General features: G+C 49.1%; 1 protein-coding gene across 2 annotated transcripts; it reads left to right on the top strand.

Moving 5' to 3' along the window:
- The first annotated feature begins 534 nt into the window (after nucleotides 1-534).
- On the top strand, nucleotides 535-25,699 carry LOC129693956 (solute carrier family 12 member 9-like). 2 transcript variants are annotated; one of them, XM_055630678.1, is made up of 11 exons: nucleotides 535-922; nucleotides 2,841-3,137; nucleotides 6,812-6,919; nucleotides 7,586-7,697; nucleotides 9,779-9,936; nucleotides 13,131-13,213; nucleotides 15,258-15,382; nucleotides 16,227-16,419; nucleotides 18,734-18,908; nucleotides 21,139-21,285; nucleotides 24,074-25,699. In XM_055630678.1, exons 1-11 carry the CDS (start codon nucleotides 781-783, stop codon nucleotides 24,901-24,903), a joined length of 2,370 nt encoding a protein of 789 aa, XP_055486653.1. In that variant the 5' UTR covers nucleotides 535-780; the 3' UTR covers nucleotides 24,904-25,699. The 2 variants fall into 2 exon arrangements, with proteins under 2 accessions (XP_055486653.1, XP_055486652.1); XM_055630677.1 differs by having other exon boundaries at nucleotides 536-922; nucleotides 2,838-3,137.
- The last annotated feature ends 1,620 nt before the right edge of the window (nucleotides 25,700-27,319 follow it).

Here is a 27,319-nt window from a genome sequence, read left to right as displayed (position 1 = left end):
CAATGAAGAGGTTCCCCACCCCTGCTCTAGGGTTGAGGCTCTGGAGGTTTGAGGCGACTCTGTCACCCATTCACCGTCTCAATCTCTCGTTAAGTCGGCAAGAACCAGAGATCCTATAGACCACTCCAGCAGGATAGACCACTCCTGCTAAATGCAATGGGCTGACGTGTAGTACGCAACGGAGCCTTTTTTTCATCCATTTTAGTAACCCGACCCGACCCGCAGTGTAATCAACATTGCGGGGGAACAGTTTGTGTTGATAAATTAAAATTCTGAAAATGAGAAGATTTTTCCCAAAGGACTTTTATTTTTACGAGGATGTTTCCGTAACCGGCTTCCGTCTCTGTGCTATTATCCTACGGGATCTTTGGTGCGGAGACGGGGGCGAGTGGTCTATCTTGCTCGCTATAAGATCTTTGGTAAGAACTGTTTGGAGGGATGCGGGCCAAACTGGCGTTCCCACTGAGTTAAGGGCTTGTCCCATTTGGCGATTAAAAAAAAAAAAAAAAAAAAATTGGCGATTGACTGGCGTATCAGGGTCACCGAAAAATACGCGGCGTGACGACGTGTGACTCGGTGAAGCAGCGCGATCACGTATTGACATTTTGTTTGCCGCCACTGGATTTTGAAAAGTTCAAAACCTTTTGGCGACACGGATAAATTGCCGAAAAAATCGCCAAGTGGGACTGGCCCTTTACTCCAGCATTTTGTGTCTACCCTCCGCGCCGTTGGTTGCTCGGTTTCCGCTCTTGTTTTCCCTAACGCTCGACTTTCCCAGTTATGATTAGCCGGACGCTAGGCCCAGAGTTCGGCGGGAGTATCGGGCTGATGTTCTTCCTCGCCAACGTCTGCTCCTGTGCCGTTTACATCCTGGGATTGGTGGAAGCTGTCCTGGATGTGTTCGGAGAGCTCCCAAACGCAGGTGAGTCCGCTCCTGTAGCGTGGAAAGATTCGCGTCTCCCGCTGTTTGAACGTGAGGAAAAAGAACCACATAGACAATAGGTGCAGGAGTAGAGGCCATTCGGCCTTTGAGCCTGCACCGCCATTCAATGTGGTCATGGCTGATCATCCCCAATCAGTACCCCGCTCCTGCCTTCCCCCCATATCCCCTGACTCCGCCATCTTTAAGAGCCCTATCTAGCTCTCTCTTGTCCATACCAGGGGCCACACACAGTTTAAGAATAAGGGGCGAGCCATTTAGAACGGCGACGAGGAAACACTTTAGAACGGAGACGAGGAAACACTTTTTCTCACAGAGTGTTGTGAGTCTGTGGAATTCTCTGCCGCAGAGGGCAGTGGAGGCCGGTTCTCTGGATGCTTTCAAGAGAGAGCTAGATAGGGCTCTTAAAGATAGTGGAGTCAGGGGAGAAGGCAGGAACGGGGTACTGATTGGGGATGATCAGCCGTGATCACATTGAATGGCGTGCTGGCTCGAAGGGCCGAATGGCCTCTACTCCTTTGTCTATTTCCCTTTCCTCCTCCTACAAATAGAAACCAAGACAATAGGTGCAGGAATAGAGGCCCTTCGGCCTTTCGAGCCTGCACCGCCATTCAATATGATCATGGCTGATCATCCAACTCAGTATCCTGTACCTGCCTTCTCTCCATACCCCCTGATCCCTTTAGCCACAAGGCCCACATCTAACCCTCTTAAATATAGCCAATGAACTGTGGCCTCAACTACCTTCTGTGGCAGAGAATTCCACAGATTCACCACTCTCTGTGTGTGAATTTTTTTTTTTCTCATCTCAGTCCTAAAAGATTTCCCCCTTATCCTTAAACTGTGTGTGTGTGTGGCCCCTTTGTTCTGGACTTCCCCAACATCGGCAACAATCTTCCTGCATCTGGCCCTGTCCAACCCCTTAAGAATGTTGTAAGTTTCTATAAGATCCCCCCTCAATCTTCTAAATTCTAGCGAGTACAAGCCGAGTCTATCCAGTCTTTCTTCATATAAGAATTTCTTCACACAAATGAAGTTCGCCATTCAATATGATCATGGCTGATCATCCAATTCAGTATCCCATCCCTGCCTTCTCTCCATACCCCCTGATCCCCTTAGCCACAAGGGCCACATCTAACTCTCTTAAATATAGCCAATGAACTGTGGCCTCGACTACCCTCTGTGGCAGAGAGTTCCAGAGAGTCTTTCTTCACACAATCATACATCTTCATTGTGGCTAAAGGGATCAGGGGGTATGGAGAGAAGGCAGGTACGGGATACTGAGTTGGATGATCAGCCATGATCATATTGAATGGCGGTGCAGGCTCGAAGGGCCGAATGGCCTCTACTCCTGCACCTAATTTCTATGTTTCTATGTTTCTAAATTCTTGCTTTGCTTCAGCACAACAGAATATAGTAGGCATTGACTACAGAACAGATCAGTGTGTCCATATACCATGATATAAATATATACACACATGAATAAATAAACTGATGAAGTGCAAATAATCAGATAATGGGCTATTAATGTTCAGAGTTTTGTCCGAGCTGAGTTTAATAGCCTGATGGCTGTGGGGAAGAAGCTATTCCTGAACCTGTGGGGAAGTAGCTATTCCTGAACCTGTGGGGGAGGAGATATTCCAGAACCTGTGGGGAAGTAGCTATTCCTGAACCTGGACGTTGCAGTCTTCAGGCTCCTGTACCTTCTACCTGAAGGTAGCGGGGAGATGAGTGTGTGGCCAGGATGGTTTCTATGTTTCTATATGAAAGTCCTGCCATCCCAGGAATCAGTCTGGTGAACCTTCTCTGTACTCCCTCTATGGCAAGAATGTCCTTCCTCAGATTAGGATGTGTTGTTCTCTCTGCTTTCCCCCCGTTATACTATTACCTCTCGCAGCAGAAACGGGGCACAGAGGCGTCCACGTTCTCCCGCAGAGCTACCTGTACGATGTCCTGTACGCATCTGCCATCCTGCTGCTCTGCCTGCTGGTTTGCCTGGTCGGGGCCCAGATCTACGCCAAGACCAGCTTCCTCATCTTCCTGATGGTCCACGTGGTCCTCATCACCATCTTCGTCAGCTTCTTTGCCGTCGCCCCCAAGACCATCTGGATCGTCAAGCAGTCGGGTAACACCAGCCAGACCATCCTCACCAACTACACAGGGTTCAACCTGGCCACGCTGAAACGCAACTTCATGGGTGAGTGTACAACCTTCTCCAGATCCTCAGCCCAGCGGTAATGTTGGTCAATTTCGTTCTGTATTGTATCGTATTCAAATTTATTGTCATTGTCTCAATTAGAGACAACGAAATGAATTTCCCTTTACAGGCAGTAGCATAAAAATAAATAAATAATGAATATTAAAACATATTAAAAAAATAAAATAGAAATTTAAAAAAAAAGCACAGAAAGTCCACGACACAACATAACATAAATGGCATCAAGGTGAGGTTGGCACCGTAGTCCAGCCAGCCTCCCCTCCGATCTTCCCAGATGTTCATCCGTGGTCGGGGCCTTCCGAGCACCCGCAGTCGCCGCCCCGGGCTGGCCCGATGTTCAGGCCCTCACGCCGGGCTGGTGGAACCCCGACGGTGAGCATCCTCCTCCTCAGTGGCCCGGACCTCCCGATCAGATTCAGATTCAGATTCAATTTTAATTGTCATTGTCAGTGTACAGTACAGAGACAACGAAATGCATTTAGCATCTCCCTTGAAGAGTGACATAGCAAACGATTTGAATAAATAATAATAAGTGTCCGGGGGGGGGGGGTGGTGATTGGCAGTCACCGAGGTACGTTGTTGAGTAGAGTGACAGCCGCCGGGAAGAAGCTGCTCCTCGACCTGCTGGTTCGGCAACGGAGAGACCTGTAGCGCCTCCCGGATGGTAGGAGATGGTAGGTAAACAGTCCATGGTTGGGGTGAGAGCAGTCCTTGGCGATGCTGAGCGCCCTCCGCAGACAGCGCTTGCTTTGGACAGACTCAATGGAGGGGAGCGTGGAACTGGTGATGCGTTGGGCAATTTTCACCACCCTCTGCAATGCCTTCCGGTCGGAGACAGAGCAGTTGCCATACCATACTGTGATGCAGTTGGTAAGGATGCTCTCGATGGTGCAGCGGTAGACGTTCACCAGGATCTGAGGAGACAGATCAGCCGCCTCCCGCTGCCGGAGTCCGCAGCTCCCGAGTCCACAGGCCGAGCCGGGCAGAGTCGCAGGACCCCGCGCTGTTAGTCAGCGCCGCCCGCGTTGGGAGCTCTGCAAACCGCAGCTCCATGATGTCAGTGCACTCCGGGCTCCAGACGGTGACCCCCGGTAAGGCATCGCCAGCCCCGCGATGTTCCAGCGCTGTCCCGCCCGCCCGCCGCTGCTGGAGCTCCGGTCGATCCCGGCAGGAAAGGCCGCGCCAATCCAGGTAGGTAGGCCGCTGTGGGGGGGGGGGGGGGGCGAGGACGCGACTCAAATAATAGTCGCGTCCTCACCAGGAAGCGGCTGAAGGACGGTATCCCCCGCACCGTGCCCTCTTCCCCCACATAAAAACACCAAAAAAACACACTTTTACATAACTAAACAAACAAAAAAACAAAAAGATACCGGGCTGTAGGTGGAGGCTGCTGACACCAGCACTACCGGAAGTACAACACCTGTACAACCTTCTCCAGATCCTCGGCCCAGCGGTAATGTTGGCCGTGTTCGTTCTAGAATATTGCCTGGGTTACACCAACTAAGCTTTTGGTATGCTAGCCTTTATAAATCAGAGCATTGAGTATAGAAGTTGGGATGTAATGTTAAAATTGTACAAGGCATTGGTGAGACCAAATCTGGAGTATGGTGTACAATTTTGGTCGCCCAATTATAGGAAGGATGTCAACAAAATAGAGAGAGTACAGAGGAGATTTACTAGAATGTTGCCTGGGTTTCAACACCAAAGTTACAGAGAAAGGTTGAACAAGTTAGGTCTTTATTCTTTGGAGCGCAGAAGGTTAAGGGGGGACTTGATCGAGGTCTTTAAAATGATGAGAGGGATTGACAGAGTTGATGTGGACAAGCTTTTCCCTTTGAAGAATAGGGAAGATTCAAACAAGAGGACATGACTTCAGAATTAAGGGACAGAAGTTTAGGGGTAATATGAGGGGGAACTTCTTTACTCAGAGAGTGGTAGCGGTGTGGAATGAGCTTCCAGTGGAAGTGGTGGAGGCAGGTTCATTGGTATCATTTAAAAATAAATTGGATAGGCATATGGATGAGAAGGGAATGGAGGGTTATGGTAGGAGTGCAGGCAGGTGGGACTAAGGGGAAAAAACATTTGTTCGGCACGGACTTGTAGGGCCGAGATGGCCTGTTTCCGTGCTGTAATTGCTATAGAAACATTGAAAATAGGTGCAGTAGGAGGCCATTCGGCCCTTCGAGCCAGCACCGCCATTCACTCTGATCATGGCAGATTGTCCCCAATCAATAACCCATGCCTGCCTTCTCCCCACATCCCTTGATTCCACTACCCCCTAGAACTCTATCTAACTCTCTCTTAAATCCATCCAGTGATTTGACCTCCACTGCCCTCTGTGGCAGGGAATTCCACAAATTCACAACTCTGGGTGAAATTTTTTTTTCTCACCTCAGTCTTAAATGGCCTCCCCTTTATTCTATGTCTGTGTGTGTGTGGCCCCTGGTTCCGGACTCTGCCCTATCCAGCTCTCTCTTGAAAGTATCCAGAGAACCTGCCTCCACCGCCATCTGAGGCAGAGAATTCCACAGACTCACCACTCTCTGTGAGAAAAAGTGTTTCCTCGTCTCCATTCTAAATGGCTTAAACCCCTTATTCTTAAACTGTGTGTGTGGCCCCTGGTTCTGGACTCCCCCAACATCGGGAACATGTTTCCTGCCTCTAGCGTGTCCAAGCCCTTAACAATCTTATATGTTTCAATGCGATTCCCTCTCATCCTTCTAAACTCCAGAGTGTACAAGCCCAGCCGCTCCATTCTCTCAGCATATGACAGTCCCGCCATCCCGGGAATTAACCTGGTGAACCTACGCTGGGCTCCCTCAATAGCAAGAATGGCCTTTCTCAAATTAGGCATAAACTTGTAAATGACAGCCCTTTCAACTAACATAGAAACATAGAAATTAGGTGCAGGAGTAGAGGCCATTCGGCCCTTCGAGCCTGCACAGCCATTCAATATGATCATGGCTGATCATCCAACTCAGTATCCCGTACCTGCCTTCTCTCCATACCCTCTGATCCCCTTAGCCACAAGGACCCCATCTAACTCGCTCTTAAATATAGCCAATGAACTGTGGCCTCGACTACCCTCTGTGGCAGAGAGTTCCAGAGATTCACCACTCTCTGTGTGAAAAAAGTTCTCATCTCGGTTTTAAAGGATTTCCCCTTTATCCTTAAGCTGTGACCCCTTGTCCTGGACTTCCCTAACATCGGGAACAATCTTCCTGCATCTAGCCTGTCCAAACCCTTAAGAATTTTGTAAGTTTCTATAAGATGAAGAGTGGTGAATCTCTGGAACTCTCTGCCACAGAGGGTAGTTGAGGCCACAGTTCATTGGCTATATTTAAGAGGGAGTTAGATGTGGCCCTTGTGGCTAAGGGGATCAGGGGGTATGGAGAGAAGGCAGGTACGGGATACTGAGTTGGATGATCAGCCATGATCATATTGAATGGCGGTGCAGGCTCGAAGGGCCGAATGGCCTACTCCTGCACGTAATTTCTATGTTTCTAAGATCCCCTCTCAATCTCCTAAATTCTAGCGAGTACAAGCCGAGTCTATCCAGTCTTTCTTCATAAGACAGTCCTGACGTCCTAGGAATCAGTCTGGTGAACCTTCTCTGCACTCCCTCTATCACTAACGTTTGTTTTGCCTTTCAGACGATTACTCTGTGGATTACACCACTGGGTCCGTTATGACATTTGCCACGGTGTTTGCTGTGATGTTCAACGGCTGCACTGGCATCATGGCCGGATCCAACATGTCAGGTAACAAACCACCTGCCTATAGTTCGAAGGTAGACAAAAATGCTGGAGAAACTCAGCGTGGAGGAGCGAAGGAAATAGGCGACGTTTCGGGTCGAGACCCTTCTTCAGACTAATGTGGGGGTGGGGGGAAAGAAGAAAGGAAGAGGTGGAGCCAGGGAGAGCTGGGAAGGGGAGGAGAAAGCAGGGACTACCTGAAATTGGAGAATTCAATGTTCATACCGCTGGGGTGTAAACAGCCCAAGCGGAATATGAGGTGCTGCTCCTCCAATTTACGGTGGGACTCACTCTGGCCATGGAGGAGACCCAGGACAGAAAGGTCGGATTGGGAATAGGATTGGGAATAATGGGTCGGCCATTTGAGAACGGAGACGAGGAAACACTTTTTTCACCCAGAGAGTTGTGAATCTGTGGAATTCTCTGCCTTGGTGGAGGCCGGTTCTCTGGATGTTTTTTTCAAGAGAGAGTTAGACGGAGCTCTTAAAGATAGCGGAGTCAGGGGATATGGGGAGAAGGCAGGAACGGGGTACTGATTGTGGATGATCAGCAGTGCATGGCGGTGCTGGCTCGAAGGGCCGAATGGCCTCTACTCCTGTACCTATTGTCCATTGTCTATTGAGTGGATGTGTCTCTGGCCTTTGGGCGACCTCTTGCTGTTCTGTTTCACAGGCGATCTGAAGAATCCCAGCTATGCCATTCCTAAAGGGACCATCATTGCGGTGATATACACCTTGCTGGTGTACCTGCTCCTCTTCCTCATGGTCAGCTTCACCTGCGACAGGTAAGATGCGCCGCCATTTTAGGGAGCGGTTTTTGGGCGTGCGAGGTGCGAGGTGGAGGAAATGCCCAGGAATGGGAAGAGGGGAACCCCAAATACTCTCTGTCCTCCCCTCTCCCTTCGGGCAAGAGGTTTAGAAGTTTGGAAACCCGTGCATCCAGATTATTATTGCATGTACCGAGGTGCAGTGAAAAAGCTTTTTGTTGCGGAATACTTGCCAAGTGGGACAGGCCCTCGTGGCTTGAATGTAGCAGTATGCATATGTTAGATAGAGCTCTAGGGGCTAGTGGAGTCAAGGGATATAGGGAGAAGGCAGGCACGGGTTATTGATAGGGGACGATCAGCCATGATCGCAATAAATCTAAGGGGATCAGGGGGTATGGAGAGAAGGCAGGTACGGGATACTGAGTTGGATGATCAGCCATGATCATATTGAATGGTGGTGCAGGCTCAAAGGGCCGAATGGCCTACTCCTGCACCTAATTTCTATGTTTCTATGTTTCTAAATGGCGGTGCTGGTGCTGGCTCGAAGGGCCGAATGGCCTCCTCCTGCACCTTTTGTCTATGTTTCTAGTAAAAGTATTGCCTTAACTGTGGCCTTAACAGTGGAATAATTGGAAAGAATTTGTAGTATTAGGTCACAGGATGTGAACTTAATGGCAGGGCCAGTATTTGCTGTCCATCCTAGTTTTATCGAACTGTTTAGTTTGCTAGATAGATGCTGGAGTAACTCAGCGGGTGAGGCAGCATCTCTGGAGAAAAGGAATAGGCGACGCTTTGGGTCAAGACCCCTCTTCAGAGTCTGAAAAAATTGAGCGGCAGGGCTTGTATGCACTGGAGTTTAAAAGGATGAGAGGGGATCTAATTGAGTTTTGGTCCCCTAATTTGAGGAAGGACATTCTTGCTATTGAGAGAGTGCAGTGTCGGTTTACAAGGTTAATTCCCGGGATGGCTGGACTGTCATATGCTGCGAGAATGGAGCGGCTGTGGGCTTGTACACTCTGGAGTTTAGAAGGATGAGAGGGAATCTTATTGAAACATATAAGATTATTAAGGGTTTGGATACGCTAGAGGCAGGAAACATGTTCCTGATGTTTGGGAAGTCCAGAACCAGGGGCCACACACACACACACACAGTTTAAGAATAAGGGGTTTAAGCCATTTAGAACGGAGACGAGGAAACACTTTTTCTCACAGAGAGTGGTGAGTCTGTGGAATTCTCTGCCTCGGAGGCCGGTTCTCTGGATACTTTCAAGAGAGAGCTAGATAGGGCTCTGAAAGATAGCGGAGTCAGGGGATATGGGGGAGAAGGCAGGAACGGGGTACTGATTGGGGATGATCAGCCGTGATCACATTGAATGGCGGTGCTGGCTCGAAGGGCTGAATGGCCTCTACTCCTGCACCTGTTGTCTATTGTCTATCCAGTCAGCGAGAAGGCTACACATGATTACTAGTGTACAGATAAAAGGTTTAAATCCTTTTCACCCAGAGAGTTCGAAATGTGTGGAATTCTCTGCCACAGAAGGCAGTGGAGGCCAATTCACCGCAAGAGTCAAGGTCTTGTCGAACGTGGCGATTTTTTCCAGGGACTGCTGGCATCATTGACTGATGTGTCGGGTCACGGCATTTACGGCATGATGACGTATTGGCGTGCAGTATTTTTTGCCGCTGGATTTTGAAATGTGTTAAATCTTTTGACGACAGCAGTCTCCAAAGAAATCGGCAAGTGGGACAGGCCCTTTAGATTTAGCTCTTCGGGTTAAAGCAATCAAGGGGAAAAAGCAGGAGAGTGGTGAGTCTGTGGAATTCTCTGCCTCAGAGGGCGGTTCTCTGGATACTTTCAAGAGAGAGCTAGATAGGGCTCTGAAAGATAGCAGAGTCAGGGGATATGGGGAGAAGGCAGGAACGGGATACTGATTTTGGATGATCAGCCATGGTGCTGGCTCGAAGGGCCGAATGCGTCTATGTTCCTTTGTTCTATGTTTCTCTGCTCGTGCCGCCCGTTTGCACGCTGTCCGCTCTCTGCGACTTTTCACCAGCGCATTCTGACACGTGTTTGAGTAAAGTCCTCCGTCTCTGTCCAGGGTCCTTCTCCAAGAAGATTACGGCTTCTTCCGGCAGATCAACATCTGGCCGCCGTTCGTGGTCATCGGGGTGTACGGCGCTTCGCTCTCCGCCTCCATGAGCACGCTGATCGGAGCGTCGCGGATCCTACACGCCCTGGCTTGGGACGACCTGTTTGGTGAGCCAACTCTCTGTCCATCGAGTCTCGAGACGTGTTCGAAAGTGTCGGGAGAAGAATTAAGGGCCTGTCCTACTTGGCGAGATTTTTTTTCCGCGATCGTTGAACGGCGCATCGGGTCACCGAAAAAATACGCGGAGCGATGACGTATTGACGCGCGCCGTTTTTGTTCAAGTGTCGCAACATTATTTTTGTCGCCGATGGAATTTGAAACGTTCAAAATCTTTTGGCGACATTGATATGATGCCGGAAAAAAAGCGCCAAGCATGACAGGCCCTTTAGGCCATTCAGCCCATCAAGTCTACTCCGCCATTCAATCATGGCTGATCTATCTCTCCCTCCCAACCCCATTCTCCTGCCTTCTCCCCATAACCCCGACACCCGCACTAATCAAGAATCTATCTAAGGTACACAAAATTGCTGGAGAAACTCAGCGGGTGCAGCAGCATCTATGGAGCGAAGGAAATAGGCGACGTTTCTGTCCGAAACCCTTCTCCAGACTGAATCTATCTATCTCTGCCTTAAAAATACCATAGAAACATAAACATAGGTGCAGGAGTAGAGGCCATTCGGCCCTTCGAGCCTGCACCGCCATTCAATATGATCATGGCTGATCATCCAACTCGGTATCCTGTACCTGCCTTCTCTCCATACCCCCTGATCACTTTAGCCACAAGGGCCACATCCAACTCCCTCTTAAATATAGCCAATGAACTGTGTGTCCTCAACTACCTTCTGTGCCAGAGAATTCCACAGATTCACCACTCTCTGTGTGTGAAAAAAAATGTTTTTCTCATTTCCGTCCTAAAAGACTTCCCTCTTATCCTTAAACTGTGTGACCCCTTGTTCTGGACTTCCCCAACATCGGGAACAATCTTCCTGCATCTAGCCTGTCCAACCCCTTAAGAATGTTGTAAGTTTCTATAAGATCCCCCCTCAATCGTCTAAATTCTAGCGAGTACAAGCCAAGTCTATCCAGTCTTTCTTCTTATGAAAGTCCTGACATCCCAGGAATCAGTCTGGTGAACCTTCTCTGCACTCCCTCTATGGCAATAATGTCCGTCCTCAGATTTGGAGACCAAAACTGTACGCAATACTCCAGGTGTGGTCTCACCAAGACCCTGTACAACTGCAGTAGAACCTCCCTGCTCCTATACTCAAATCCTTTTGCAATGAAAGCCAACATACCATTCGCTTTCTTTACTGCCTGCTGCACCTGCATGCATACCTTCAATGACTGGTGTACCATGACACCCAGGTCTCGCTGCACGCTGCATCGCTTGCTTGGGATTTCCTTTCCCAAATCCTGTAAGAATTATTTTTTTCTTTACGAAAAGGATTGTATTAAATTATTTACACTAATACATTTTTTCAAGACTAACTTTCGTCAGAGGGCAGTGAATCTGTGGAATTCATTGCTGCAGAAGGCTGTGGAGGCTGTCGGTAGATATTTAGTTTAGAGATACAGCGCGGAAACAGGCCCTTCGGCCCACCAGGTCCGTGCTGGCCAGCGATCCCCGCACACTAACACTATCCTACACCCACTAGGGACAATTTTTACACATACACCAAGCCAATTAATCTACAAACCCCGCACGTCTTTGGAGTGTGGGAGGAAACCGAAGATCCCGGAGAAAACCCACGGGGAGAACGTGCAAACTCCGTACAGACAGCACCCGCAGTCGGGATCGAACCTGGGTCTCTGGAGCTGCATTTGCTGTCAGGCATCAAATCCACCGCTGAGCCTCCGTGATCGGCCCAAGGCAGAGATAGATAGATTGTTGATTAGTGCGGGTGTCAGGGGTTATGGGGAGAAGGCAGGAGAATGGGGTTGGGAGGGAGAGATAGATCAGCCGTGATTGAATGGTGGAGTGGACTAAACCATATAACCATCACAGCACGGAAACAGGCCACTCGGCCCTTCTAGTCCGTGCCGAACACTTATTCTCCCCTAGTCCCATCTACCTGCACTCAGCCCATAACCCTCCATTCCTTTCCCGTCCATATACCTATCCAATTTATTTTTAAATGATAAAATCGAACCTGCCTCCACCACCTTCACTGGAAGCTCATTCCACACAGCTACCACTCTCTGAGTAAAGAAGTTCCCCCTCATGTTACCCCTCCCTTAATTCTCAAATCATGTCCTCTTGTATGAATCTTCCCGACTCTCAATGGAAAAAGCTTATCCACGTCAATCCCTCTCATCATTTTAAAGACCTCTATCAAGTCCCCCCCCCTTCACCTTCTGTGCTCCAAAGAATAAAGACCTAACTTATAACCATATAACCATATAACAATTACAGCACGGAAACAGGCCATCTCGGCCCTACAAGTCCGTGCCGAACAAATGTTTTTTCCTCTTAGTCCCACCTGCCTGCACTCATACCATAACCCTCCATTCCCTTCTCATCCATATGCCTATCCAATTTATTTTTAAATGATACCAATGAACCTGCCTCCACCACTTCCACTGGAAGCTCATTCCACACCGCTACCACTCTCTGGGTAAAGAAGTTCCCCCTCATATTACCCCTAAACTTCTGTCCCTTAATTCTGAAGTCATGTCCTCTTGTTTGAATCTTCCCTATTCTCAAAGGGAAAAGCTTGTCCACATCAACTCTGTCTATCCCTCTCATCATTTTAAAGACCTCTATCAAGTCCCCCCTTAACCTTCTGCGCTCCAGAGAATAAAGACCTAACTTATTCAACCTTTCTCTGTAACTTAGTTGTTGAAACCCAGGCAACATTCTAGTAAATCTCCTCTGTACTCTCTCTATTTTGTTGACATCCTTCCTATAATTGGGCGACCAAAATTGTACACCATACTCCAGATTTGGTCTCACCAATGCCTTGTACAATTTTAACATTACATCCCAGCTTCTATACTCCATGCTCTGATTTATAAAGGCTAGCATACCAAAAGCTTTCTTTACCACCCTATCTATATGAGATTCCACCTTCAAGGAACTATGCACGGTTATACCCAGATCCAACTGTATTCTTCAATTCCCTACCATTTACCATGTAACCTGTTCAACCTTTCTCTGTTACTTTGGTGCTGAGACCCAGGCAGCATTCTAGTAAATCTCCTCTGGGCCGAATGGCCTAATTGTATCTCAGTTATGACCTTATGAGTGTGAGAGGCCATGAATGTTGGGATAAGCTGAATAACCGCCCTGCTTTCCATGTAGGTGTATTGCTGTCCCCAGCCAAGAGAACGTCCAAGACAGGAAACCCTTGGGTGGCTGTCCTATACACCTGGCTCTTGGTTCAGGTGAGTCTGGAGTGTTAAAACCTCCACCTGGAGATTTTTTTTTTTTTTTTTTTTTTTTTTTTTTTTTTTTCAGTAATAGGAGCTGAATTAGGCCATTCGGCCCATCGAGTCCACTCCGCCATTCAATCATGGCTGATCTATCTCTCCCTTCTAACCCCATTCTCCTGCCTTCTCCCCATCACCTCAGACACCCGCGCTAATCAGGAATCTATCTATCTCTGCCATAGAGGGAGTGCAGAGACGGTTCACCAGACTGATTCCTGGGATGCCAGGACTGTCTTATGAAGAAAGACTGGATAGACTTGGTTTATACTCTCTAGAATTTAGGAGATTGAGAGGGGATCTTATAGAAACTTACAAAATTCTTAAGGGGTTGGACAGGCTAGATGCAGGAAGATTGTTCCCGATGTTGGGGAAGTCCAGGACAAGGGGTCACAGCTTAAGGATAAGGGGGAAATCCTTTAAAACGGAGATGAGAAGAACTTTTTTCACACAGAGAGTGGTGAATCTCTGGAACTCTCTGCCACAGAGGGTAGTTGAGGCCACAGTTCATTGGCTATGTTTAAGAGGGAGTTAGATGTGGCCCTTGTGGCCAAGGGGATCAGAGGGTATGGAGAGAAGGCAGGTACGGGATACTGAGTTGGATGATCAGCCATGATCATATTGAATGGCGGTGCAGGCTCGAAGGGCCGAATGGCCTACTCCTGCACCTATTTTCTATGTTTCTATGCCGTAAAAATATCATAGAGGCATAGAAGTTAGACAAAAATGCTGGAGAAACTCAGCGGGTGCAGCAGCATCTATGGAGCGAAGGAAATAGGCAATGTTTCGGGCCGAAATTATCAGTCTGAAGAAGCCCGAAATGTTGCCTATTTCCTTCGCTCCATAAATGCTGCTGCACCCGCTGAGTTTCTCCAGCATTTTTGTCCACCTTCGATTTTTTATTCCAGCATCTGCAGTTCCTTCTTAAACACAGAAACATAGACTATAGGTGCAGGAGTAGAGACCATTCGGCCCTTCGAGCCAGCACCGCCATTCAATGTGATCATGGCTGATCATCCCTAATCAGTACCCCGTTCCTGCCTTCTCCCCATATCCCTTGATTTCGCTAGCCCTGAGATCTATTGCAATAGGGGACCAGAGAAGACTTATTCTAAGACTGTGTGTGTGGCCCCTGGTTCTGGACTCGCCCAACATTGGGAACATTTTTCCTGCATCTAGCTTGTCCAGTCCTTTTATAATTTTATACGTTTCTATAAGATCCCCCCCCCCCTCATCCTTCTAAACTCCAGTGAATACAAGCCTAGTCTTTTCAATATTTCCTCATATGACAGTCCCGCCATCCCAGGGACCAATCTGGTGAACCTACACTGCACTGCCTCAATCACAAGGATGTCATAGAAACATAGACAATAGGTGCAGTAGTAGAGGCCATTCGGCCCTTCGAGTCCGCACCGCCATTCATTATGATCATGGCTGATCATCCAACTCAGTATCCCATCCCTGCCTTCTCTCCATGCCCCCTGATACCTTTAGCCACAAGGGTCTGTGTGTGTGTGAAAAAAGTTTTCTTCATCTTGGTCCTAAAAGATTTCCCCCTTATCCTTAAACTGTGTGTGTGTGTGTGGCCCCTTGTTCTGGACTTCCCCAACATCGGGAACAATCTTCCTGCATCTAGCCTGTCCAACCCCTTAAGAATTTTGTACGTTTCTATAAGATCCCCCCTCAATTGTCTAAATTCTAGCGAGTACAAGCCGAGTCTATCCAGTCTTTCTTCATATGAAAGTCCTGACATCCCAGGAATCAGTCTGGTGAACCTTCTCTGTACTCCCTCTATGGCAAGAATGTCCTTCCTCAGATTAGGGAGACCAAAACTGTACGCAATACTCCAGGTGTGGTCTCACCAAGACCCTGTACAACTGCAGCAGAACCTCCCTGCTCCTATACTCAAATCCTCTATGGCAAGAATGTTCTTTCCACACGTGACAATAAACTGAACTGAGATTCCCACCTCCGCAAATCCTTGGCTTTTTTTCTCTTCCAGTTCGTGCTGTTTGCAGGGAAGTTGAACACCATCGCTGGGATTGTCACAATCTTCTTCCTCATGGCCTACGCTGCTGTGGACCTCGCTTGCTTATCTCTGGAGTGGGCCTCTGCTCCCAACTTCAGGTACTTACTTATTCATGTATTTGTCAAAGAAATGCTAAACGAATTGCACCCTGCTTGGGTCAGTTCAGAGATACAGCGCGGAAACAGGCCCTTCGGCCCACCAGGTCCGTGCCGACCAGCGATCCCCGCACATTAACACTATCCACTCCACACACACACACACACACGCTCACACACACTCGCACACACACACGCGCACACACACACACACACTCACACACACTCACATACACACGCACGCTCACACACACACACACACACGCTCACACACACACACACACACTCACTCACACTCACACACACTCACACACACACACACACACACACACTCTCACACACACACACACTCACACGCACACACACACACACACGCACACACCCACACACACACACACACACACACACACACACACACACACACACACACACACACACACACTCACGCACACACAGGCACTCACAGGCACTCTCACACACGCACACACGCACACGCACACACACACACACACACACACACACACACACACACACACACACACACACACACACACACACACAACACACACACACACACACACACACGGGACAATTTACAATGACAACAAGCCGATTAGTCTACAAACCTGTTCATTGTTGGCGTGTGGGAGTAAACCGGAGCGCCCTGAGCGAGTGAACCCACGCAGGTCACGGGGAGAACGTGCAAACTCCGTACAGACAGACAGCGCCCGTGGTCGGGATGGAACGCGGGCCCTCTGGCCCTCTGGCGCTCTGGCGCTCCGCCCGTGCTACAGGTAGCCTTGTTCCCAGGTAACCCTCACCTCTGCCACCTCTCTCTGCCCCCTAGACCAACGTTCCAGCTCTTCAGCTGGCATACGTGTTTGCTGGGGATCGTCGGGTGCCTGGTGATGATGTTCTTGATCAATCCCGTCTACGCATCCTGCGGGATTGTCCTGATGCTGATCCTGCTGGTGGTCATACACTACCGATCTCCCACCAGTAGTTGGGGCTACATCAGCCAAGCCCTTATATTTCACCAGGTAAGTCCGTCCGTCTCAGCCGTAGAGTCGGTAGAGTTTTATTCTCATGTGTCCCAGATAGAACAATGAAATTCTTGCACAGTTCACTTTAGTTTAGAGGTACAGCGCAGGCAACAGGCCCTTCGGCAAACCAGGTCCGCACCAACCTGCATGTTAACACCATCAATGATTTGGATGAAGGGATTCAAAGTAACTGCTCTGTCTCCGACCGGAAGGCATTGCAGAGGGTGGTGAAAATTGCCCAACGCATCACCGGTTCCTCGCTCCCCTCCATTGAGTCTGTCCAAAGCAAGCATTGTCTGCGGAGGGCGCTCAGCATCGCCAAGGACTGCTCTCACCCCAACCATGGGACTGTTTACCCCTCCTACCATCCGGGAGGCGCTACAGGTCTCTCCGTTGCCGAACCAGGAAATATTTTAGGACAGAGATGAGCGTTTGTCACTCTACTCAACACGTACCTCGGTGAATCTGCCAATCTCTGCACCCCCCCTCCCCCCGGCCACAGTTATTATTATTTATTCAAATCGTTTGCTATGTCGCTCTTCAAGGGAGATGCTAAATGCATTTCGTTGTCTCTGTACTGTACACTGACAATGACAATTAAAATTGAATCTGAATCTGAATCTGAAAGTAACATTGCAAATTTGCAGATGACACAAAGCTAGGTGGCAGTGTGAACTGTGAGGAGGATGCTATGAGAATGCAGGGTGACTTGGACAGGTTTGGGGAGTGGGCAGATGCATGGCAGATGTAGATTAATGCGGAAGTCCAGAACAAGGGGTCACACAGTTTAAGGATGAGAGGGAAGTATTTTAGGACCGAGATGAGAAAATCATTTTTCTTTTCACACACAGAGAGTGGTGAATCTGTGGAATTCTCTGCCACAGAAGGTACTTGAGGCCACACAGTTCATTGGCTATATTTAAGAGGGAGTTAGATGTGGCCCTTGTGGTTAAAGGGATCAGGGGTTATGGAGAGAAGGCAGGTACAGGATACTGAGTTGGATGATCATATTGAATGGCAGTGCAGGCTCGAAGGTCCGAATGGCCTATTTTCTATGTTTCTATGGATAAATGGGATGTTATCCACTTTGGTATCAAAAACAGGAAGGCAGAATACTATCTAAAGGCCATCAAGTTGGGAAAATGGGAAGTACAAAGGGATCTGGGGGTCCTTGTACATCAGTCTATGAAAGTAAGCATGCAGGTACAGCAGGCAGTGAAGAAAGCGAATGGCATGTTGGCCTTCATAACAAGAAGAGTTGAGTATAGGAGCAAAGAGGTCCTTCTGCAGTTGTACAGGGCCCTAGTGAGACCACACCTGGAGTATTGTGTGCAGTTTTGGGTCCCCTGATTTGAGGAAGGACATTCTTGCTATTGTAGGTTCACCAGGTTAATTCCCGGGATGGCGGGACTGTCATATGCTGAGAGAATGGAGCGGCTGGGCTTGTACACTCTGGAGTTTAGAAGGATGAGAGGATATCTTATTGAAACATGTAAGATTATTAAGGGTTTGGACACGCTAGAGGCAGGAAACATGTTCCCGATGTTGGGGGAATCCAGAACCAAGGGCCACACACACACACAGTTTAAGAATAAGGGGTCGGCCATTTAGAACGGAGACGAGGGAACACTTTTTCACCCAGAGAGTTGTGGAATTCTCTGCCTCAGAGGCCGGTTGTGTGGATACTTTCAAGAGAGAGCTAGATAGGGCTCTTAAAGATAGCGGAGTCAGGGGATATGGGGAGAAGGCAGGATTGGGGATGATCAGCCATGATCACATTGAATGGTGGTGCTGGCTCGAAGGGCTGAATGGCCTCTACTCCTGCACCTATTGTCTATTGTTTAAGGCAGGAACGGGGTCCTGATTGGGGATGATCAGCCATGATCACATTGAATGGTGGTGCTGGCTCGAAGGGCTGAATGGCCTCTACTCCTGCACCTATGGTCTATTGTTTAAGGCAGGAACGGGGTACTGATTGGGGATGATCAGCCATGATCACATTGAATGGCGGTGCTGGCTCGAAGGGCCTATTGTCTATTAGAAACATAGAAACATAGAAATTAGGTGCAGGAGTAGAGGCCATTCGGCCCTTCGAGCCTGCACCGCCATTCAATATGATCATGGCTGATCATCCAACTCAGTATCCCGTACCTGCCTTCTCTCCATACCCCCTGATCCCTTTAGCCACAAGGGCCACATCTAACTCCCTCTTAAATATAGCTACTTAAATATTGAACAGGTGAACCTCTGCCTCACCTGGGTAGGCCTTGTTGGAGGTTGGCGATTGACTCTGGCTCCCTCTCTGTTCCAGGTGAGGAAGTACCTGTTGCTTCTGGACGTCCGCAAGGAACACGTCAAGTTCTGGAGGCCCCAGATACTGCTGATGGTGGCCAATCCACGCACCAGCGCCCAGCTCATCACCTTCATCAACGACCTGAAGAAAGGGGGCCTCTTTGTCCTGGGCCACGTGGAGATCGGAGATCTCGGTGAGTGGGCTGCCTGTTGCGGGGGTGGGTGGGGCCATGGCGGACACGATGGTCCTTCCCCCTACTGAACAGGGAGTCCAGAACCAGGGCCCACACACACACAGTTTAAGAATAAGGGGTCGGCCATTTTGAACGGAGACGAGGAAACACTTTTTCACACAGAGAGAGTTGTGAGTCTGTGGAATTCTCTGCCTCTTAGACAATAGACAACAGGTGCAGGAGTAGAGGCCATTCGGCCCTTCGAGCCAGCACCGCCATTCAATGTGATCATGGCTGATCATCCTGCCTTCTCCCCCCAATCAGTACCCCGTTCCTGCCTTCTCCCCATATCCCCTGACTCCGCTATTTTTAAGAGCCCTATCTAGCTCTCTCTAGATGGGGCTCTTAAAAAGTTTTTAATTGGAATAGGATCAGTTTAATAGGAATCTTTTATACACAGAGAGTTGTGAGTCTGTGGAATTCTCGGCCTCAGAGGGCGGTGGAGGCCGGTTCTCTGGATGCTTTCAAGAGAGAGCTAGATAGGGCTCTTAAAGATAGCGGAGTCAGGGGAGAAGGCAGGAACAGGGTACTGATTGTGGATGATCAGCCACGATCACATTGAATGGCGGTGCTGGCTCGAAGGGCCGAATGGTCTATCCTGCACCTGTTGTCTATTGTCTAAGAAACTGTCCCTGAATCTGGAGTTGTGCCTTTTCGTGGTTTTGCCCGATGGGAGAGGGGGAGAAGTCCGCGGAGGGTGCAACTGGTTCTTGATTATGTTGCTGGCCTTGGAGGCCCAGGCAGCCTGAGGGAGATGTAAAGGCGTGTGCGATGGTCTGGGCTGCGTCGGCAAATCTCTGTGATTTCGGGCTTCGGAGGAACTCCCATCGGAGCTGATGCTGCATCACAAACTTAAAGCACACGGCATTGGGGGTTCAGTACTGATGTGGATAGAGAACTGGCTGGCAAACAGGATGCAAAGAGTAGGAGTAAACGGGTCCTTTTCACAATGGCAGGCAGTGACTAGTGGGGTACCGCAAGGCTCAGTACTGGGACCCCAGCTATTTACAATATATATTAATGATCTGGATGAGGGAATTGAAGGCAATATCTCCCAAGTTTGCGGATGACACTAAGCTGGGGGGCAGTGTTAGCTGTGAGGAGGATGCTAGGAGACTGCAAGGTGACTTGGATAGGCTGGGTGAGGGGGCAAATGTTTGGCAGATGCAGTATAATGTGGATAAATGTGAGGTTATCCATTTTGGTGGCAAAAACGGGAAAGCAGACTATTATCTAAATGGTGGCCGACTGGGAAAGGGGGAGATGCAGCGAGACCTGGGTGTCATGGTACACCAGTCATTGAATGTAGGCATGCAGGTGCAGCAGGCAGTAAAGAAAGCAAATGGTATGTTAGCTTTCATTGCAAAAGGATTTGAGTATAGGAGCAGGGAGGTTCTACTGCAGTTGTACAGGGTCTTGGTGAGACCCACACCTGGAGTATTGCGTACAGTTTTGGTCTCCAAATCTGAGGAAGGACATTATTGCCATAGAGGGAGTACAGAGAAGGTTCACCAGACTGATTCCTGGGATGTCAGGACTGTCTTATGAAGAAAGACTGGATAGACTTGGTTTATACTCTCTAGAATTTAGGAGATTGAGAGGGGATCTTATAGAAACTTACAAAATTCTTAAGGGGTTGGACAGGCTAGATGCAGGAAGATTGCTCCCGATGTTGGGGAAGTCCAGGACAAGGGGTCACAGCTTAAGGATAAGGGGGAAATCCTTTAAAACCGAGATGAGAAGAACTTTTTTTCACACAGAGAGTGGTGAATCTCTGGAACTCTGCCGCAGAGGGTAGTTGAGCCTGCACCTCCCTTCGAGCCTGCACCGCCATTCAATATGATCATGGCTGATCATCCAACTCAGTATCCTGTACCTGCCTTCTCGCCATACCCCCTGATCCCTTTAGCCACAATGAAGATGTACGATTGTGTGAAGAAAGACTCTCTGGAACTCTCTGCCACAGAGGGTAGTCGAGGCCACAGTTCATTGGCTATATTTAAGAGGGAGTTAGATGTGGCCCTTGTGGCTAAAGGGATCAGAGGGTATGGAGAGAAGGCAGGTATGGGATACTGAGTTGGATGATCAGCCATGATCATATTGAATGGCGAATGGTGCAGGCTCGAAGGGCCTAATGGCCTCTACTCCTGCACCTATTGTCTATGTTTCTATGTCTGACTCTCTCTTTCAGATACCCTACCGTCAGATCCCATCCATCCACAGTACAACTTCTGGCTGAGCCTCGTGGACAAGTTGAACGTGAAGGCCTTTGTGGATCTGACCTTGTCTCCCTCGGTACGCCAAGGAGTCCAACATTTGCTCCGCATAACTGGACTGGGTGAGGATGAGCAGTCTAAATCTGTCACCTGGAGAGCAGCTCTGTTTAAAAATCTTTTAATCTATTTATTTATTTATTTATTTGTTGAAATGTTTTAAAAAAACAGTAGAAACAAAATTTCGTGCAAACCTAGGTTTAAATGTTAATACATAGCAGTCTGAAATAACCATATAACAATTACAGCACGGAAACAGGCCATCTCGACCCTTCTAGTCCGTGCCGAACACATAATCTCCCCTAGTCCCATCTACCTGCGCTCAGACCATAACCCTCCATTCCCTTCCCATCCATATAACTATCCAATTTATTTTTAAATGATAAAAACGAACCTGCCTCCACCACCTTCACTGGAAGCTCATTCCACACAGCTACCACTCTCTGAGTAAAGAAGTTCCCCCTCATGTTACCCCTAAACTTCAGTCCCTTAATTCTCATGTCATGTCCCCTTGTTTGAATCTTCCCTACTCTTAGTGGGAAAAGCTTTTCCACGTCAACTCTGTCTATCCCTCTCAACATTTTAAAAACCTCTATCAAGTCCCCCCTTAACCTTCTGCGCTCCAAAGAATAAAGCCCTAACTTGTTCAACCTTTCTCTGTAACTTAGTTGCTGAAACCCAGGCAACATTCTAGTAAATCTCCTCTGTACTCCCTCTATTTTGTTGACATCCTTCCTATAATGAGGCGACCAAAATTGTACACCATACTCCAGAATTGGCCTCACCAATGCCTTGTACAATTTTAACATTACATCCCAGCTTCTGGCCTCCTCTTTATTCTAAGACTGTGTGTGGCCCCTGGTTCTGGACTCGCCCAACATTGGGAACATTTTTCCTGCATCTAGCTTGTCCAGTCCTTTTATAATTTTATATGTTTCGATAAGCCCCCCCCCCCCCCCCCCCCCCCCCACACCACTCATCCTTCTAAACTCCAGTGAATACAAGCCTAGTCTTTTCAATCTTTCCTCATATGACAGTCCCGCCATCCCAGGGATCAATCTGGTGAACCTATGCTGCACTGCCTCAATCACAAGGATGTCATAGAAACAGAGAAAATAGGTGCAGGAGTAGAGGCCATTCGGCCCTTCGAGCCTGCACCGACATTCAATATGATCATGGCTGATCATCCAACTCAGTATCCTGTACCTGCCTTCTCTCCATACCCCCTGATACCTTTAGCCACAAGGGCCACATCTAACTCCCTCTTAAATATAGCCAATGAACTGTGGCCTCAACTGCCTTCTGTGGCAGAGAATTCCACAGATTCACCACTCTCTGTGTAAAAAATGATTTTCTCATCTCGGTCCTAAAAGATTTCCCCCTTGTTCTGGACTTCCCCAACATCGGGAACAATCTTCCTGCATCTAGTCTGTCCAACCCCTTAAGAATTTTGTACGTTTCTATAAGATCCCCCCTCAATCTTCTAAATTCCAGCGAATACAAGCCTAGTCTTTTCAATCTTTCCTCATATGACAGTCCCGCCATCCCAGGGATCAATCTGGTGAACCTACGCTGCACTGCCTCGATCACAAGGATGTCCTTCCTCAAATTAGGAGACCAAAACTGTACACAACACTCCAGATGTGGTCTCACCAGAGCCCTGTACAACTGCAGAAGAACCACTCTACTCTCGAAACATGTAAAATTATTAAGGCTTTTGGACACGCTGGAGGCAGGCAACATGTTCCCGATGTTGGGGGAGTCCAGAACCAGGGGCCACTGTTTAAGATGGACAAAAGTGCTGGAGAAACTCAGCGGGTGCAGCAGCATCTATGGAGCGAAGGAAATGGGCAACCTTTCGACCCGAAACGTTGCCTATTTCCTTCGCTCCATAGATGCTGCTGCACCCGCTGAGTTTCTCCAGCACTTTTGTCTACCATCGATTTTCCAGCATCTGCAGTTCCGTCCTCTATCTCTGCCTTAAAAGATCCACTAACTTGGCCTCCGCAGCAAAGAATTCCACAGATTCCCAAATTTCTCCTCATCTCAATAGACAATAGTGCAGGAGTAGGCCACGCGGCCCTTCAAGCCGCCTCGCCTTCAGCGTTGTCTTAAGTTAACAGTTTAGAATAATAAAGGGTGAGCCATTTAGAACGGAGACGAGGAAACACTTTTTCACACAGAGTTGTGAGTCTGTGGAATTCTCTGCCTCAGAGGGCGGTTCTCTGGATGCTTTCAAGAGAGAGCTAGATAGGGCTCTTAAAGATAGCGAAGGTATCCACCGCCCTCTTGTGGTGTTTAAGAGGGAACTGCAGATGCTGGAGAATCGAAGGTTACACAAAAAAGCTGGAGAAACTCAGCGGGTGCAGCAATATTAATAAAGGCCTGAAGTTCAGGGAGTGTTGATGTGAGGTCTTGTTCAGGGAGTGTCTATTGATGTGATCATCCACAATCAGGTCCTGCCTTTCCCCATCCCCTGACTCCGCTATCTTTAAGAGCCCTATCTAGCTCTCTCTTGAAGGTATCCAGAGAACCTGCCTCCACCGCCCTCTTGTGGTGTTTAAGAGGGAACTGCAGATGCTGGAGAATCGAAGGTTACACAAAAAAGCTGGAGAAACTCAGCGGGTGCAGCAATATTAATAAAGGCCTGAAGTTCAGGGAGTGTTGATGTGAGGTCTTGTTCAGGGAGTGTTGATGTGAGGTCTGTTCAGGGAGTGTTGAAGAAGGGTTTCGGCCCGAAACGTTGCCTATTTCCTTCGCTCCATAGATGCTGCTGCACCCGCTGAGTTTCTCCAGCACTCTTGTGGTGTGTTGGCTTGTTGCTGGTCCACTAACTCTTGCCTTGTCCTCCAGGTGGGATGAAGCCTAACACGCTGGTCCTGGGCTTCTACGACCAGTGCGTGCCCGACGACTACTTCCTGTGCGACCCCGCCTTCCAGGACACCAAGGAGAACGACCATTTTGGCGTTGACGTCGCCTCGCTGCAGGCCCACTTCCCCCCCGTGCGTGGTCGAGAGACCAGCAAAAGTTTGAGCGAGCGCGAGTACGTGGCCATCGTCTCCGACGCGCTCAAGATGCAGAAGAACGTGTGCCTGGCCCGCTACTTCAACGCCATGAACAAGAAGGACCTGTTCGCCAAGACCCGGCCCGAGCAGGTATCCATCGACGTGTGGCCCCTGGACCTCCTGTGGCCCGATAGCAGCCACTATGTGGACGTCTGTAGCCTCTTCCTCCTGCAGATGGCCTGCGTCCTGACCATGGTCTTCTCCTGGAAGGGGGCACGACTGCGCATCTTCCTGTGCATCGAGTCGGGCGACGAGAGTTGGGTGAAGAAGGAGGAGAAGTTGCAGGAGCTGCTGGACAAACTCCGCATCAAGGCCACCATCAAGATCGTCATCTGGGACGAGGTGGTGGCCCTGCATTGGCGCCACCAGCTCTCCCCGCAGGAGCAGGAGGCCGGCCGCGACTCGTCCCTGGTCTCCGACGACTATCTCCGCGCCGCCAACCGGATGGTGCTGGAACAATGCTACCACACAGCCGTGCGGTTCCTCTACCTCCCCCGGCCTCCCGCCGACACCGCCCACTCCCTGCGGTACCTCCAGCAGTTGGACATTCTCACCGAGGGTCTGGGACCCACCCTCCTCATCCACGGACTCACCCCGGTCACCTGCACTGACCTGTAGAGCAAAGTTGGTGTGGGGGAGGGGGACGGGAATGGCCAGCGATTTGACTGGACGCACCATCGCCTGGAACCGCATCACAGAGACCCTTCTTAGACATTTAAAAAGAGCGCTCGCATTAATATTTATATTTAAAGAATTTGAACAACATTGTGTAACTTGCATTTAAATGATTTTTTTTTTTGGAGGGGGGGGGGGGTTCTAACTTATTAAAATGGATATGCAATGTTTGCCCTGTGTTGACGTTACTTTGATGCAGACGGCCATGTGCAAAGATCCTATAGCGGAGCAAGATAGACCACTCCTGCTAAATGCAATGGGCTGACGTGTAGTATGCAACGGAGCAGAACGTCGGCCATTTCAGTAACCCCGACCCGACTCGCAGTGTAATTAACGTTGCGGGGGAACAGTTTGTGTTAATAAATTAAATTTCTGAAAATGAGAAGATTTTTACCCAATAACTTTTATTTTTACGAGGATGTTTCCGTAACCGGCTTACGTCTCCGCGCTAGTATCCTGCGGGATCTTTGGTGCGGAGACGGAAGCCGGTTACGGAAATGGGGCGGAGAATCACCCGTGAATCTGCCCATGACCGTACTACGTCTTGTTCCTCAAGTGGACCATCTTGGTCGCTGTAGGATCTTTGGCCATGTGTTGGTGGCCAACCCCTTCAGCTTGGTGCTGCCCTCTCCTGGGGGAAACTGGTAAGGTAGTCGTGGCACAGCTTGTAGAGGCACTGCTTGCAGCAACAGAGACCTGGGTTCAATCCTGACCTCTGTGTGTGTGTGTGTGTGTGTGTGTGTGTGTGTATATGTGTGTGTGTAGGTGTGTGTGTGTAGGTGTGTGTGTGGGGCTGTGTGCATGTGTGTATGTTTGTGTGTGCATGTCTATGTTTGTGCATGTGTGTGTGCGCATGTCTGTGTGTGTGTGTGTATGTCTGTATGTGTGTGTGTTTGTGTGCATGTCTGTGTGTTTGTGTGTGCATGTTTGTGTGTGCATGTCTGTGTGTATGTGTGTGCATGTCTGTGTGTGGCTGTGTGCATGTCTGTGTGTTGTGTGTGTGTGTATATGTCTGTGTGTGTGTGCATCTGTGTCCGTGCGTGTCTCTGTGTGTGTGTGCGCGTGTGTATGTGTGTGCGTCTGTGTGTCCGTGCATGTGTGGAGTTTCTACATTCTCTCTCATCCCAGAGGTGTGCAAGTTTGTAGATAACTTGGCCTCTGTAAATGATCCCCTACCGTGCAGGATATAACACTGCGCACGCTCACACACACACACACAGGACAGTTTTCACATTTATACCAAAGCAATTAACCTACGAACCTGTACACCTTTGGAGTGTGGGAGGAAGCCAAAGATCTCGGAGAAAACCCACGCAGGTCACGGGGAGAACGTGCAAACTCCGCATTGGCAGCACCCGTAGTGGGGATCAAACCCGCCTCTCTGGTGCTGCGAGGCAGTAACTCTACCGCCGTGCCCCTCTGTCTATCTGCCACCTGTATGATGACTCGACGCCCGTGACTTGGCCAGCATTTGGTGTCGGCCGATTTGTAGATGGCATGAGAGTTGTGCATGGCCACCAATGCATGGGTGTGACGTAGGTGAACCATGCAGCTGTGAGGTAGAGGCGGCGAGGTGGCTCAGCGGTAGAGTTGCTGCCTTGCGGGGTACGGATTTTGTGAAAGCAAATTGGATCTTGGGATCATGTTCGACCCAGATATTGTGTGCGGAAGGCTCTTGTTCTTGTGCACGTGGCCCTGATTCTGCTCCTACACCCGATGAACCACTCCGCCATCTGGAAATGTTTGAGCTTTTCTTTCGTGGCTTGACCCAACTTTTTTTTTCCCCCCCTTCAAACATCAGCCCTGGACAGCAGGCGGAGACAGAGAGTACCACCCTACCGTACACGCCCCTTGCAAGGTACATCGTACGATCCGGCGGCCAAGATGACCCTTCACGGAACCACTCTCCGCCTTACCATCTCTCGTGTCCTTTAATGCCTCTTTTACAAATATTTTACAATATAACAGTGAATTGAGTAAAATACCATCATAAGAGTCGGCGTGCGTAGAAATATGATCCGCGCGGGTGTGGAGTGGGTTCCTGTGGCGAATGTTTGACTTTTCCTTCCCCCACCACCGTCAATAAGTTCCAACCCTTTGTCTTTTAAAAAAAAAATGATTTGCCACCAATGTCTCTGGCACAAGCATTCCCCCCCCCCCCAAAAAAAACCTTCTCACCCACCCCGAACTCTGGCCACGTCAACAGATGGGACAGTTGATGGCTTCTGTAGGATCCACCTGTGCAGTCGCCTGAAGGAGGTGGTGGGAGACAGGGCTGTGCGAGAGAGAGAGAGAGTGTGTGTGTGTGTGTGTGTGTGTGTGTGGCAGTGAGAGTGTGTGTGTGTGTGTGTGTGTGTGT

This window comes from Leucoraja erinacea, unplaced genomic scaffold (genome assembly GCF_028641065.1).
Source record: "Leucoraja erinacea ecotype New England unplaced genomic scaffold, Leri_hhj_1 Leri_499S, whole genome shotgun sequence".
Classification (NCBI taxonomy): Eukaryota; Metazoa; Chordata; class Chondrichthyes; order Rajiformes; family Rajidae; genus Leucoraja; species Leucoraja erinaceus.
The sequence above is the reverse complement of the archived record's forward strand: the minus strand, read 5'-3'. Positions and strand labels throughout refer to the sequence as shown.

Bases quoted from the DNA above. Each gene is read 5' to 3' on its own strand.
- LOC129693956 (XM_055630677.1), top strand. From the start codon at position 781: ATGATTAGCCGGACGCTAGGCCCAGAGTTCGGCGGGAGTATCGGGCTG. The intron at 3,138-6,811 runs GTGAGTGTACAA...TTTGCCTTTCAG, and splicing joins GCTGAAACGCAACTTCATGG to ACGATTACTCTGTGGATTAC. The intron at 6,920-7,585 runs GTAACAAACCAC...TCTGTTTCACAG, and splicing joins GGCCGGATCCAACATGTCAG to GCGATCTGAAGAATCCCAGC.